Source organism: Rhipicephalus microplus, unplaced genomic scaffold (genome assembly GCF_043290135.1).
Source record: "Rhipicephalus microplus isolate Deutch F79 unplaced genomic scaffold, USDA_Rmic scaffold_24, whole genome shotgun sequence".
Classification (NCBI taxonomy): domain Eukaryota; kingdom Metazoa; phylum Arthropoda; class Arachnida; order Ixodida; family Ixodidae; genus Rhipicephalus; species Rhipicephalus microplus.
This window is the reverse complement of record NW_027464597.1, coordinates 7,578,934-7,593,419: the sequence shown is the minus strand read 5'-3', so window position 1 is coordinate 7,593,419 and position 14,486 is coordinate 7,578,934. Positions and strand designations below refer to the sequence as shown.

Sequence of the window (14,486 nt, the reverse complement as noted above, 5' to 3'; positions counted from 1 at the left end):
CTGCACGGCACAGCACTCAGGTCTTCAAAGCGATTCTTCGCTTCCTTGAAGACACTGGACTAGACAACCAGCTATAGAAGCCGCCCGCCACGTCCTTGGTCATGGACGTCATTTCTCTTTCTATTATCTCCTCTTCACATTTTAATGTCCTCTTCTCCTCCTCCCCTGCAGGCGCTGAGCCGTGCTCCCAATTATTTCTGCAGAATTTGCGTCTTTTCTTTTCCTTGACCTCTCTCTCTCTCATTAACAGTATTTTTGCGTATTTAGCAAGCTCCTGGGCCACGCAAAGAAGCATCGCCAAGTGTCGATGAGCGAGCATCAATGATGTCGACAATTTGGGTGTTCTCATCACGGAGTCTACTTGTGGTACCGTCTGGTGGAAACGCCTGGCTGCCTGACAACGGCTTCACATGCTTGTTTTGCTTGGTTTGTGCAGGGCTTTCGTGTTAATTCTGCGTTTTCATTTTGTCGCTTCGGGTGATTCGTCAGAAGTTAGTGGGCGTGAATGTGGTTACTTGAAGCTATAGGCAAACCTCGAACAAGTAACCCACAAGCAGCGTTAATATGTATTACCAGCCAGCATGGCCCAAGCGTGCGTCTCCAGCTGTCTCGTCAGTGCGCGGTCCAGCGTCGATTTCAAAATAAATCCTCAGACAACGATCGAACCGACTTTGCTTCGCTGCGGCAAGAATCGTCACAATTCCATATTCCCCAGTGTTTTGATCATCGCTCGTGGACGCTGATGACGGTGGCGACGACAATGGCTGTGGCGGAAGCTTGCCTATACACTTGTTCACCAAGCAAAAGAAATGTCAACTGAAAATTGAGTCACTATTTTTTGTGGCTGCGTGATCAAATGGGGCGAGACTGTGGGAGGGGACCGCTTGGCGGTGCTGGCAGCGCTGAAAATTGGCGGGATTTCCACCCATTTTGAATTGGGTTTGACACTAGTCATACTGATTGAGATAACAAATATCCATTCGTCCATATGTTGCGTGATCAGTACAGAACCGTCACCAGGGGATGAACTACGCGTGGACGCCATAAACGTGACATGCATAAAGTTGATGTCATTGCTACTTTAACAAATCAACCACTACGCCTCTTTATAAGGCACTCTGTGCACTTACATATTGTGAAGTCCTAATTTGAATGACCTTTATTAGGCCCGAGGAACCGGCAGCCTAAAGCTACGATGAATGAACCAAGGTGATGATGCTACGCGACAACGATGAGGATGCATGAGCCACACATGATGATGATAATGTACAGGTGAAGGGGATGCGTATACTAAATGCCCACACATATCCCCCCCCCCCCCTCCGTGAAAGCGGCCAGCCTGGCCGCAGCAAGTCAAGGCGACAAAGAACGTCGCATGAAGGGCTTCATAAGGGAGACATGGAAGACCTCTGTAGTACGATAACAGTGATCTGCTGGGGCTACAAGTGGCGTCACGTGATAATTCACTGGTGCAGTCTCTTCAAGAACTGTGTACGGCCCAATAAACCGTGGCTGAACTTCGTCACACAAATCAGGTGTGTGAAGAGTCGTCAAAAGGAGCACTTCGTCTCCAGGTTGGAAGAATACAGCACGATGCGATTCATCATAAACTATCTTTCTGTCTTGCTGTCGGCTTTCAGTGTTAATGCGAGCACGTTGGCGGCACTGTGCGAGTCGTAAAACGTATTCCTCTGTAGAGGATGGAGATGAATCCGTTTGGCAGGTAAAGAAAGAGACGTCCAGGAAAGAAGTAGGGGAGCGTCCATAAACTAGGTAAAATGGTGAGTAGCCGGTTGTCCACTGAATGGCCGTATTGTAGGCGAAAGTGATGAACGGTAGAACTAAGTACCAGTTTTTGTAGTCTGGTTGAATATAAGCGGCGATCATGTCAAAAGAGTGCGGTGGAATCGCTCAGTGAGGCCGTTAGTCTGGGAGTGATAACTAAAGGCAGTCTTGTGAGCTGTGCCGAAGGCGTGAAGAAGTTCGTTCACTAGTTGTGAAAGGAAGGTTCTTCCACGGTCACTGAGCAACACACGTGAAGCACCATGACGCAGTATAATGGCTCGGAGGATGAAATCGGCGATTTCAGAAGCTGAACCAGTAGTGACGGATGCCGTCTCGGCGTAGCACGTCAAATGGTCAACGGCTGTTACTATCCACCGGTTTCCAGCTGCACTGACTGGAAGGGGGCCATGAAGATCGACGCCTACAACTTCTAATGGTGTGGCTGAGCTCGGAAGAGGCTGCAGTTTACCATCTGGAGCAGATGTTGGTAGTTTTCTACATTGACAGGTAGTGCAGGACACGACCTACCGAGCTACACTAGTAGTAATCCTTGGCCAGTAAAGCCGACTTCGAAGGTGATCGTAGGTTTTATGGTAACCAAGGTGACCAGATGTCGGATGGTCATGAAGCGCTCTGAGGACTTCGGACCGAAGCAATTGGGGTAGAACGGGAACCCAGCGCTGATCATCTGGATGGTAAATTTTGCCGTACAGCACCGGGTTGCCCAGCTTAAATTGCGAGAGTTGGCGACGGAGCTTTGCATTAGGTGGACGGGAACTGCTAGTGAGGTAGCCTAAAATACGTCGACAGAATGGGTCAGCCAACTGCTGAGAAGAAAAATCGTGGGGATCATCCGAAGGCAGCTGGTCAATAGAGGAGAGAGGAAACCGCCGTAGATATGGACTCCGAGGGTGTGTAATACAAAGTGATTGCGGAAATCCCGAGTGGAGTCACTGGTAGTGGGCAGCGAGAAAGAGCGTCGGCGTCACTATGCTTCCTGCCACACTTGTATACGATGTCAAAATCACATTCTTGGAGGCGTAGAATCCAGCAGCCGAGGCATCCCGACAAGTTCTTCAGTGTCGAAAGCCAACGTAAAGCGTGGTGGTCGGTCACAATGGTGAAATGGTGGCCGTGCAGATAGAGACGAAATTTCTGCACTGACCAAACGATGGCGAGGCACTCCTGCTCGGTGATCGTGTAGTTCCTCTCGTCTGCGGAAAGGACGCGGCCGGCGTATGCAACGACTCGCTCTTGCGAAGAGTTGTCGCGTTGCAGGAGCACGGCTCCTCAACCGCGGCCGCTAGCGTCTGTGTGCAGGAAGGTTGCTGCACCCTCGTGAAAATGAGAAAGTACAGGGTCAGTCGTGAGGGCATCTCTTCAACCTGTCAAAAGCCGAATCACACTCCTGAGACCCCTTAAAGGGCATACCGGAAGCAAGTAGCTTATGGAGTGGTGCGGCTATGGAGGTAAAGTTTTGTATGAATCACCGAAAGTAAGAGGCGAGACCAAGGAAACTTCGCAAATCTTTTGGTTTGTCAGGGCGAGGGAAGCGAAGCACTGCAGCAGTGTTATCAGGTTGGTTGGTTGGTTGGTTGCGAAACTTTATTGAGGTCCTGCAAGGCACACGTCAGCGCGCAGCGGGTGACTCCTACGTCGGCAGTGTTATCAGGATCTGGACGAATTCCATCCTTGTTCACAACATGACCGAGGACCTTGATAGATATGCTGGCGAAATGGCACTTCTTGGTGTTAATTTAAAGACCAGTGCCCGCAAGACAAGTCAAGACCTCGCCCAAGCGTTCCAGATCATGAGAAAACGTCGATGAAAAGACAACAATGTCATCGTGCTAACATAGGCAAGTCTTCCATTTCAGGCCACGCAGCACGGTGTCAATCATGCGCTCAAAAGTTGCGGGCGCATTGCATAGACCAAACGACATAAACTTGAATTCGTATAAGCCGTCTGGGGTTGCAAACTGAGTTTTTGTCTTTATCATCTTCGTGCATGGCGATTTGCCAATAGCCGGAACGCAAGTCGAGGCTCGAAAAGTATTCAGCACCCTGTAAGGAATCGAGGGCGTCGTCGATGCGTGGCATGGGATACACGTTCTTCCTAGTCGACGCAAAATCGTACAAAACCGTCTTTTTCTGCACACCAGAACGATGGGAGACGACCAAGGACTGGATGAGGGTCGAATTATCTCCCGTTGCGGCATATCGTCTACGTTTTTTTCAATGATTTTTCGTTCGGCTAGCGACACGCGCTACGGACGGCGGTGCACAATGGATGTTCCGTTGGTCTGAATACGATGTGCTGTAGCGGCTGTCTGGCCCAGGGTGAATGAATGAACGTAAACTCCTATTCCAGAACTCAGTCTATTAATGAGCCGGTTTAATGAAGTTGAAACGAAAAATGCAACATAATCGACTGATATTCTTTTTTCAGATACTCGATGAAGACTACAAAGTTCACCTAAAGGAACACATCGCACTACACCCATTTACCACATCCAAAACAAAACACTCGAAACATATCACACCACATAGCTACAGAACAGATTTATTCTAGTATTTGTTTTTGGTTCGGAGCATCGATGACTGGAATCAATTATCTCCATACATAGTCGAACATTGCGATTTACAAAGGTTCAAAAAGGCTTTGTCAGAATATTTGTAACCAAATTGCTTGTTCCTTGTCGGTTGAATATGTTCAATGTACTATATCAATGTGTTCAATATGTACTATATCACTTCAAATCTTTTTTCTCTTTTTGGTGACGTGTACGAGATGTATTGGAACATGTTTCTTTTATCCGTTATCTATGCGGGATGTATTGTGATATAGTTTTGCGTTTTCGTTTTTGTTATTTCCATATAGTGTGCGTCTTGAGCGTACAGTGTGAAACTTGTTTCCACATATGTTCTTTGTACGTGGCAGATATGTAACCCCAACTCCTGTCTTGGTCCTTGGGCTGACAGTGTGAATAAATAAATAATATATAAAAAAAGGAGTTTGCGTGCTTTTCCAACAAATTGAGCAGCTGCTGCTTCTGTGAGTCTGTCAAGTCTTGTTTATGGCTGCTGTAAAGGCCGAGGGAGGAGCATGATCTGCAAGATGGCATTTAGAGAAGACAGGGGTAAGAGGCACGACGCACACAGGCTCCAGATCGGCAACGCAGGCGACAGTAGTGCCCCGTGGCAGTAAAATTTTATCTGGTGTGGTGTTGGTAGCAGCAAGAACAGCTGATCCATTGTTGAAGTTAGCCACACCTGATGCGAGAGCTATGCCTTTATTAAGGCAACGGGGCGACGGAGTGACCAAAATGTCACCAGATTCGACGTCGTTGGACAAAAGTGTGACTAATTGATGTTCGTGTGGTGGTAACGCGATGTCTACAGCAGTGATTAGTCGAAGTGGCCTGTAGGCTTCGTCGTTGAGTGAGTGGTCCGTGTCAGTAAGATGAAAGACACGTTGGGCACAACAAATAGCCGCAGAAGCAGAGGAAAGGAAGTTCAGCCTAAAATGAGTTCTTGGGAGCACGGGGATAGCACAGCGAATTCTATGTGATGAAGAATTTCGTCGATTAGTACACGGGCAGTACAGGGAGCCGAAGGACGAATCGTTGCTCCCTGGGCTGTAACCAGTGTTGGTCCATCATAAGGCGTCGTGACTTTTCGAAGAAGAATACACAAATCAGCACGATTAACAGAAAACGCAGCCCCAGTATCCACCAAAGCATCAACGCCCACTCCCACAACTCTGACCGCAATCATATTGTAAGGGCGCGCTAGAGTAATTGGAGTCCTGTGTTGGAATGCAGTTTGTCCTCCAAAAACTGCATCGCTTAATTTTCCGGACGCCGATCAGAAGCGAGGAAAGCAGGCTGAAGAGGAGAGTAGGAGTGACGGTAGGGCGATGGTGAATGGCGTCGGGTTGATCGATGACTACAGCGCAGTTCACCCGATGCTGGTAGAGATGGAGAGCGACGCGGCAGTGACGAATATCGGCGGCCCTGGTACAAGGCTCCTGCGGTATTGTCCCGTTCGCGATGTCGTACCCTTGCCGCTCGTTTTGCTGGCGCTTGCGGCAAAAGCGTGAAATGTGACCACGATAGTCGCAATAATAGCACGTTGGGAGAGTCGATCGATAAGGAGGGTAGTAGCTTGCCCTAACTGCACCGGGAGAGAGAGAAGTGAGAGGGACAAATGACGGCTCAGGCGGTGGTGATGAAAAACTCGTGGGAAAGCTTGTGGGAGGTGCGGCAGCAACCGACGCGTACGTTCATGGCGGAGACGTCGAGCTGACGGTGCCTGGTGGCACGGCGGCGGTGTGCGGGAACGATGGGAGAGTACGGTGACAGTGGCTGCAGTGGGCCATGTGGGTCATGGACGTCAGCTCCTCCCTGACGACATCCCGCAATGACGTTGAAGAAGACTGAATGGGACACACTGAAGGTAGTGTGAATCCCATTGTTTCTAATTCTTCGCGTACAATCACACTTATCGTGTCTCGTAGGTTTGGATCCGCTGTAATACGGGCGAAGTCACTATCTGGTTGTAAGCGCATAGACTCAAGTTCTTTGAGGCGCTGACAGGTTGTCACAACGTCAGCAATGGTAGCCGGATTCTGGATTGCAAGGGCATTGAATTCGATGGGTGCGATCCCCTTAAGAAGCTGACGCACCTTGTCTGACTCTGTCACTGGTGTGTCAACTCGGCGGCAAAGTGAACGAACATCCCCGATGTAGGATGTATACGACTCCGCGATGTGCTGTTTCCGAGTCGCGAAAGCTTTATTTGCGAGAGCCGAACGAACAGCCAGTGTGCCAAAGACATGGCGAAGCTGATCTTTGAAGGCTGACCAGTCGGGGATGTCGATGAAGTGGTTGAGGAACCACGTCTTCGCGACACCCGTGAGGTAGAATGACACGTGAGCGAGTTTGTAGGTGTTATCCCACTGGTTAGCTGTGCCGATACGCTCGAAATTGTTCAACGATTCCTCTACATCTTCCCCGCGCATACCAGCGAAGGGATGGGGCTCACGCTGGAAGCTGTTGATGACTTGAGAAGGCACGGCACGTGGTGGTGGAGTGGGAATGGCTGCAGCACTGACCTCATCTTGGTGCGACATATTTTTGGACACCTGGCCCAAGCGGCGACCTGCACGTAGCTCCACGGGGTAGAGTTGTCGAGAGGAAGGCGGGGGTTCTAACAGCACACTCCACCACGTATGATGTCTTGGTTTAGATTACCTTTATTAGGCCCGAGGAGCCGGCAGCCGATAGCTACGTTGAATGAACCAAGATGATGATGCTACGCGACGATGAGGATGCATGAACCACACATGATAATTATGATAATTTACAGGTGAAGAGGATGCATATACTAAATGCCCACAATATACGTATATGCAAATACAGTAAAAGCTTTATAGGTCGTACCTCAATAATCCGGAAATTTGCATCCTTCGCACGGGTCTTTTAGTTCTGGCCAGCCTACGCGTTGCTTAACGGCGAGAAACATTTTTTAATTCGGCCACATTAGGCCGCAACTCGGTTGATTCCGACAATCATCGGAGTGTGCCTAGCACAAAACAAGGCAATTCTTTGTCCCGAAAGAACAAAAACAGCATTCACAGCCAGCAGAAACGAGGTGGGGGAGTCATAGCCAATGCATACGTGTGGTGGTTTTAATGGTGGCAGTATACACGCAAGGAAGGAGGTCTGCCGAGAACGTTAATTTTATTAAACACGATAGTCTGGCACCGCCGTCGCGTTGGAAACTAGAACGCAGAATGACAAACGTTGCTGCTTCTACGCTGGTCTTATGCGGAATAAGTGCAGCATTTACGTATTCATGAAGGAAATTGAGGTATACATAGCAGACATTTTTCCTTTGTTTTCTTGATACGTTCGATTGGTCGGCATTCAATGATTTCTGATACTTTTAGCGGATTCATGAAATTCCAATTGACGAGATTTCGCTGTACTGTTTGCATTGTGAACGATGGCGATTATTTATTTTCATCACCATCAGCTTGTCTACGCCCACTGCAGAGCAAAGGCCTCTACCATGTCCCACCAATCAACCTGGTGTTGTACTTTTTTGCTGCCATGTTATACCCAAACTTCTTAATCTCATCTGCTAACGTACTTTTCTCTCTCCCTTTCACGCCTTTACTTTTTCTTAAAATTCAGTCAGTTACCTTTAATGACGAGCGGGTGGTCCAGCCTACGCGCTACGTGCTCTGCCGATGACCATTATTTCTTCTTGATTTCGACTATGATACTCCTAAGCCTGGTTTGTTCCTTGACACACTCTGCTCTCTTATTGTTTCTCAAGGTTACACCTATAATTTTTCTTTCAATCGCTCACTGCGTCATCCTCAATTTTTGCTGAGTCCTAGCTCTCTGTAAGCTTCCAGGTTCCTTCTGCGCAGTTAAGTGTCTGTAAGATGAAGCTGTTACATACACTCTTTACGAGGGATAGTGGTACACTTCCAAAATGATTTTAGAATGTGTGTCAAATATGCTTCACCCCATCCTTATTCTTCTAGCTAATTGACTCTCGTGGTTCGGCTACGCGGTTACTAGCTACCTTACCTAAGTAGATATATTGCTTTAGAATATTAGTTATGCCTGTGTCCATAATAACATCAGTGAAGCTCTCCGAACCCCCGCTTGTTACTGGTTGACATAGTGAAACTGGCAGTTCAATTGTGTGCTTAGGCCACGCGTTCCCACCTCTCCCCTGATTTCACACTTCTCACCTTACATTATACAAGTATAGGGTGTTTTCTCCAAGACCCTTCACGCAGTGGTGTGGCTTTGTTGGAGAATAGTTGACTCGTGTCTGTTATATACATGTTTCATGGAGCTCTCCTCAAAGAAACTGTTTAAAACCGAGGGCCGGTCGTGCGCACTTTTAGCCCACGTGCGAGAGCGAAGAAGCCTGGCAAGAGAAAGAACATGGTAAAGATATCAGGATCACAGGGAGGCTTATATAGAGAAGCTACTTGAGCCAGGCAAAGAAAGCGTGGCAATATTGAGAAGACCATGCGAGGTAGAAAGAAGCAGAATGAAGGTGAAGCTGCGGTGGGATTAGAACAGGTGGTGTCGGGAGGAGAGATAGTAGTAGCGAGATTAGCTGTGCTGGAGAAAGATGTGGATCAACACTAGCACATTTTCAAGCACCACCGATGCAATGGAGAGATCAGGAGCAGTGCGCCGAGCGTTGGCGACTTGAAGCCATTGCTTCAATTCTTTAATGAGCCTTCGTAAGTCAAGTCAGTTGAAGCCTTGTTGAGCGGCGCCTTTTTTTCTTCAGTCGAACAACACATTTTAACAGACTGCTAGGTATATAATGATACAATAATATTTTAAAACTGCCACTGCAGGTCGAGTGCCTCCGCAGAGCCCTAACTACAGCCGGCGAAGCTGCTGAACGAGGTGCCCCTGCCCGCATGGCGGCGCTGGTGACCTGCTTGCGGGACGCTTTCTTGTCGTCAGATGTTCCGGAGGATGATCGCCTGACCCTGCTCGAACTTATGGAGCTGCGCGCTTCAGGATGGAAACTATCCCCGGAGCAGCAACTCTCGTACGCTAGCCTCGACGACGCCGTCGGAGACGAATGCGACGATGTTCAAAACTTGTCACCTCTCCCATGGCGCATCGCCGAATGAGGCTTCCTTACATTTGCGCCCGGAGACGAGACCCCTCCGTCAACACGTTTCGCGTGGCGCTCAATAGCTTCTTTTTTTTCTTTTGTGTGAAATAAACTAATTCCTATTTGATGGATCTGCCTATGGTTTTTACGAGCTGTTTTTAACTTTGTTTTTCTTTTTGAAAAGTACACTGATTTTTTTTTAAGTACAGTGATGGAAGGCTTCAGATGAAACGAGGTAACATCATGGCAAGGAACCAAAAGCTGCAACAAGATAAATCTTGTTTCGAGAAGACGGCAAATGGTTTGCCCCTCGTCACCTTCTCAAATATTTTTTTTGAGTTGGCAGGCGTATGTATTCACACAGAGAATTCACGAACATTCGAAGAGAATATCAGAACCCCATCCACAAGATCATTTCGGTTACGCCCTTTTAAGTGCGCCCTTTGCTGCTTCAGTCCGAATAGGTCACTATTAAACGCGCATTTTATCCCTTCGTAGATTTCCGTTCACGCAGGTGGGCTGTGCCGACAGCGTCGGCCGCCATTTTGTTTTGGCTTAGGCTGTTAATCACTCTGCACTGCTAAGTGCCTTAGTCAATGCGACCGAAGGGAGAAAACTGAAAGAAAAAAAACGACCGATAAGCGTTGCGTTGTCTACAAATAGCTGAAGAAAGTCGGAGTGGAATGTACCGAATGAAATTCACTCTGTGTAACAAATACCTCCTTCCGAAAGAATTCAGATGATATGTGAATATGGAAATCTCTGAAGTAGAAAAATTGAAACGATACTCATTAGGGCAAGCCTGTCATGATATAAGTACAGTGAATTGTTATCGTTTTGTTTGTTTAACAATAATTAATTATTCAATCAAGTAAATAATTATCAATAATGAATAAGCAATTATTTATTAATAATTGATAATATAAATAATTAATTATAATATTAATCAATTTATTAATAATTAATTAATAAACAATTATTAATAAACGCTCAATTATTTAACAGTGTACAGTTAATTAATTATTCATTATATATTGATTGATTAACAATTAATTAATTAATTGCGTATACTTCAGAACGTTTTCGGGCTGCAGCAGGAGGGGGTACATGAATGTCAATGGTAATAAGAGAAACTGAACTGACTAAACACAATACAGTAGAAATGACAAAACATTGGGCCCGAATCTACGTGTTACACTGTAAATTTTGTCGAAAAAACGGTAGTCTTGCGTGTGGAGAAAGTGAACAATACGTTTATTTTATGTTCTGTGCAAGAAAATAGGTGAATGGTATTCTGAAGGCGCTGCGTTGGAGTGCATCGAGCGTGTAGCGGAAGCGAACAAGCGCATCTAGGCACGTTAGACAGGAGCGCCATCTGGCAGTTATCTTCGAAAACGAAGGTGTGCGCGACCGCGTTGAAAGATGCGCGCCAGTCTCGCAGGAGATAAGGTGTAGAATGCAAAGCGACGGGCAGGTGCCACCACCTGTCGTCGTAGCAAAGTTTTGAAAACACCTTCATGAGCATCGCGTTGCACTGTCAGCGCAACGCGATAAACGCTACAGTCCTTAGAGCTACTTGTGTGTGCCTTTTCTAGTATAAAGGCAGACATACAAAACATAGACGTGTTGTTATGGTACCTCTGATATGCAAAATACTTGCTTCTTTAATTGACAATTGCACAACTATGAACGCTAAACCTTGAGCAATATTGGAGGGCGCTGCGGATGGGGTTAGCCGTTTAGTGCCGTTTGAGGTGTCGTTAGGGTGGACAAACAGACAAATGTACAGACAGTCATGGAGACCAACATTTTTCCGTCGAAGGTCCCCAAGAAAGACTATCGTCTTTAAAAACGCCATGCCTGAGCAGAACGCGCAACACAGACACTGCTAAAGCTGGAAGAGCAGCCTTCGGGAGCTTTTTAAACAACTTGGGTTACCGCTACAAGCACAATTGCGGGGTAGCCACTACACCCATAGTTTTGTTGCCGGCAATTGTTTATTTGTTTGTCGCCTGGAATTGATTGCACATACTTACTCTGGGGCCAAGAAAACATAATATCCACTATGCCCTCCTTCGTCAATCTTCGGTGAAGCGTCATCCGTTTCACACTTGCGAGAAATTTTGTGCTATATTTTGATGCTGTGGTTGACAACGGAGAAGATTATGCCTATACCCCGCGACAACTTTCTGTGGCAGCACAGCCAAGGCTACGGAGCCGAAGCACGCTTGTCTTACTGCGCCACAGCATGTAGTCCCTCAACGAAAACGTTTGTATACTGTTCTGGGTAACTAAGATTTTACCATTCGTCACTTACAATTTTCGCGGATTTATTTTTTAATTAGTGAATAAAAACGTTGCGCAGTAGAAAAAATTTCGTTTCACGCTCTTTCAGGTTTTTTGGGGATCTTTTGGCTTCCGTCGACTCGCGTTTCCTGCGACTCGCGTTTCCTGCAGCGAAACGCGAGCAAACGCGAGAAATCGAAACCGAAACACCCGTCGAAGCGGTCGGACTACTTGGCGCAGTAGCACATGTGCATAGGCTCCGCCCACGTAGCCTTGGCCATGCTGCCACAGAAAGTTGTCGCCGGGTATAACGGTATTATGATGGGGTAGTACCATCGCTTAACTGGCGACCACACACATCGCATAACTGGTGACCTCATATCAAATATATCGCCCGAGAAGGTGTGTGGGTCATTGGCATATTACGTGGCCTAAGCAACTACCTCATAGGTGTAGGAAGAGACACATTGGTAATGATATATCGCATGTGCGATCATACTATTTTGGAATTTGGTTGTGTACTTTTCTCTGGAGTTCCAGCTTACAAGTTGTGGCCTCTAATTCTTCTGGAAATAGAAGCTTTGCGCTTATTCCTTGGTCTGCCCCAAACAGTTGCTAACAATGTGTTGTATTTAGTATCGACGTATCTCCTATTTCTTGTAGGATTCTCTTTCTGACTGATCAGACATTCTTAAGAATTTATAAATCCCCATTACGACCTTCAGAAGCAGCCTTTATTTCGACCCCGGAATCATTTCTCGGTGCTAGATGACTACGATTTCACAACCCCCCCCCCCCAAAAAAAAAAATTATATTTGTGCAAAATTTATTGGAGCCTCCAAACGTACGTATATGCGACATCATGCTGAGTCGTTATAATTCATACCTTGATGAAATTCAATTTGGCAATATTTTTTCTAATAACGCCAAATTACTTCCTCATAATAATTTGGACGGTTTACTACAAGATCACCTGTGCAGTAATAGAACAAACGTTGTTAATGCTACATACGCATCGCAATGTGACGAAAATTTAGGGGTTCGAATTTTCAGCCCGATTTTAGATTGGATTTATTCCCTTAGACTGCCCAATCTCAAACCCGTTTTTGTGGCTGAATTTCTGGCAGTAGTGCTCGCCTTACGCAAGTTACATACAGCAAAACATCAGCTGTCATAATAACAGATTCCCCATCTCTCTGTGCGGCACTTTCTGTTGGTGTTGATAATCAAGTAACAAAGGTGTTCCGTGCGCTAGTGCCTGTACATTTGAGAAAAGTACGATTAGTTCGGGTGCGTGGACATAAAGGTTTATTTCTAAATAAAATAGCTCATTCCTCAGCTAAGTCGTCAATTAGCGAATCGATTCTACCACACTGTCCATCATCCGCTTGTGTGACTGTTGCTCGATTCCGCAGACGAACGCTTATGGAAGTCTTTAGAGGTACAGCGCTAAAAAACTCTGCAAAATATCGCCATTTATTATATCCCTGGCGAAGAGACTTTTGCCGCACTCGTAAACAAGAAGTAGCTATGACAAGGCTGCGTTGCCGGGTACCAAATCTGAATTTCTATAAACACAGGTCTGCTCAGGCACCTTCGCCACTTTGCACGCTCTGTGATGAACTTAAAAAAATAGATGATTTCTTTTTGACGTGCAGGCGATGTTTCACACTCCGAAACAACCTTTTAGAAAACCTTTATGTGGTATCGGTATGGACTTATGTGTGCCTGCCATTTTGTCTTTTGGGGCTTCCATTTCTGGGTTCTTTATTGTGATAGTACGCGCGGCCGTCCGTGACCATACTGATGAAACTAATAGGTTGACTAATTAATGTGTTTCGTTATCGTAATGTTTTTACAAAATTATATACGTAAAAAAATCAGGTGATTGCTACCTTCTGAGAATAAATTCGTTTATTTAAATAATTGCATGTATTAAATTAAGCACTACACATTCCTAGGTTATCGGTAATCTTTATAATATATTTACAATATTCTAAGTCTGAACAATTATTTTTAAAATAACTCGATTCTTGGCAACTTCCTCATAGTGGGTATGCGTCACGATCAATAGGTGAACAAGAACAAGAACTAGTACCATTCCATGAACCACTCGTTACGAAATTCGCAAGGTGTGATGCCTGGCTGCTTTGTTGCTGTTCTAAGCGCTTTATTTACACACCTTACTGGCGATTTTGTCACCGGCATGAAGCCCGTCTATAGGGTGCAGTTTGCCACGGAGTTCCAAGCACCAGCGTAGCTCAGTGTAGAATTCTGGGTTGGCACACAGCGTACTCGGGCTCGAATCCAATTGTGGTGTTGCTGTTTGTTCTTTAGTTTTTTTTCTCGCTTTGCGCGATAGGGGTTACAGACACCGGTTGAAGCAGACAACTATGGCGCATGTAACCCGTGTTGGGATCTCATAACAGCTTTCACTATAAAGAAATACCAAAATACGGCACTTGAATATGGAACATAAGTACAGAGCAGAATTTCGAAAGTCAGTAGAAAGGCTACTGACGGGATAGGCGAACGATTGTGTCGGGTCCGCATTAACCACTTCTCCTGGTAACTCGCTCAGTGCAGTGAAAACGAAAGTACATGACGAATATATGCATATATATATATATATATATATATATATATATATATATATATATATATATATATATATATATATATATATATATATATATATATATATATATATATATATATCTTAAGGTGGCTGAATAGTTGCCTGCGTA

The 14,486-nt window shown here is 45.9% G+C and overlaps 1 protein-coding gene and 1 long non-coding RNA gene across 3 annotated transcripts in view; one reads left to right on the top strand and one right to left on the bottom strand.

Annotated features, from left to right (window-relative positions):
* The window catches only part of LOC142786469 (uncharacterized), a 44,092-nt gene extending 34,511 nt beyond the window's left edge, over positions 1 to 9,581 (top strand). Inside the window, exon 5 of one of the 2 annotated variants that reach the window (XM_075884176.1) lies at positions 9,185 to 9,581. In XM_075884176.1, the coding sequence (XP_075740291.1) occupies positions 9,185 to 9,469 (285 nt within the window). In that variant the 3' untranslated portion in view covers positions 9,470 to 9,581. The remainder of the gene's footprint in view (positions 1 to 9,184) is intronic. The other variant, XM_075884177.1, reaches the window with a different exon arrangement.
* LOC142786474 (uncharacterized) overlaps positions 1 to 14,486 on the bottom strand; it is a 273,752-nt gene that overhangs the window by 35,440 nt on the left and 223,826 nt on the right. The window lies entirely within an intron of this gene.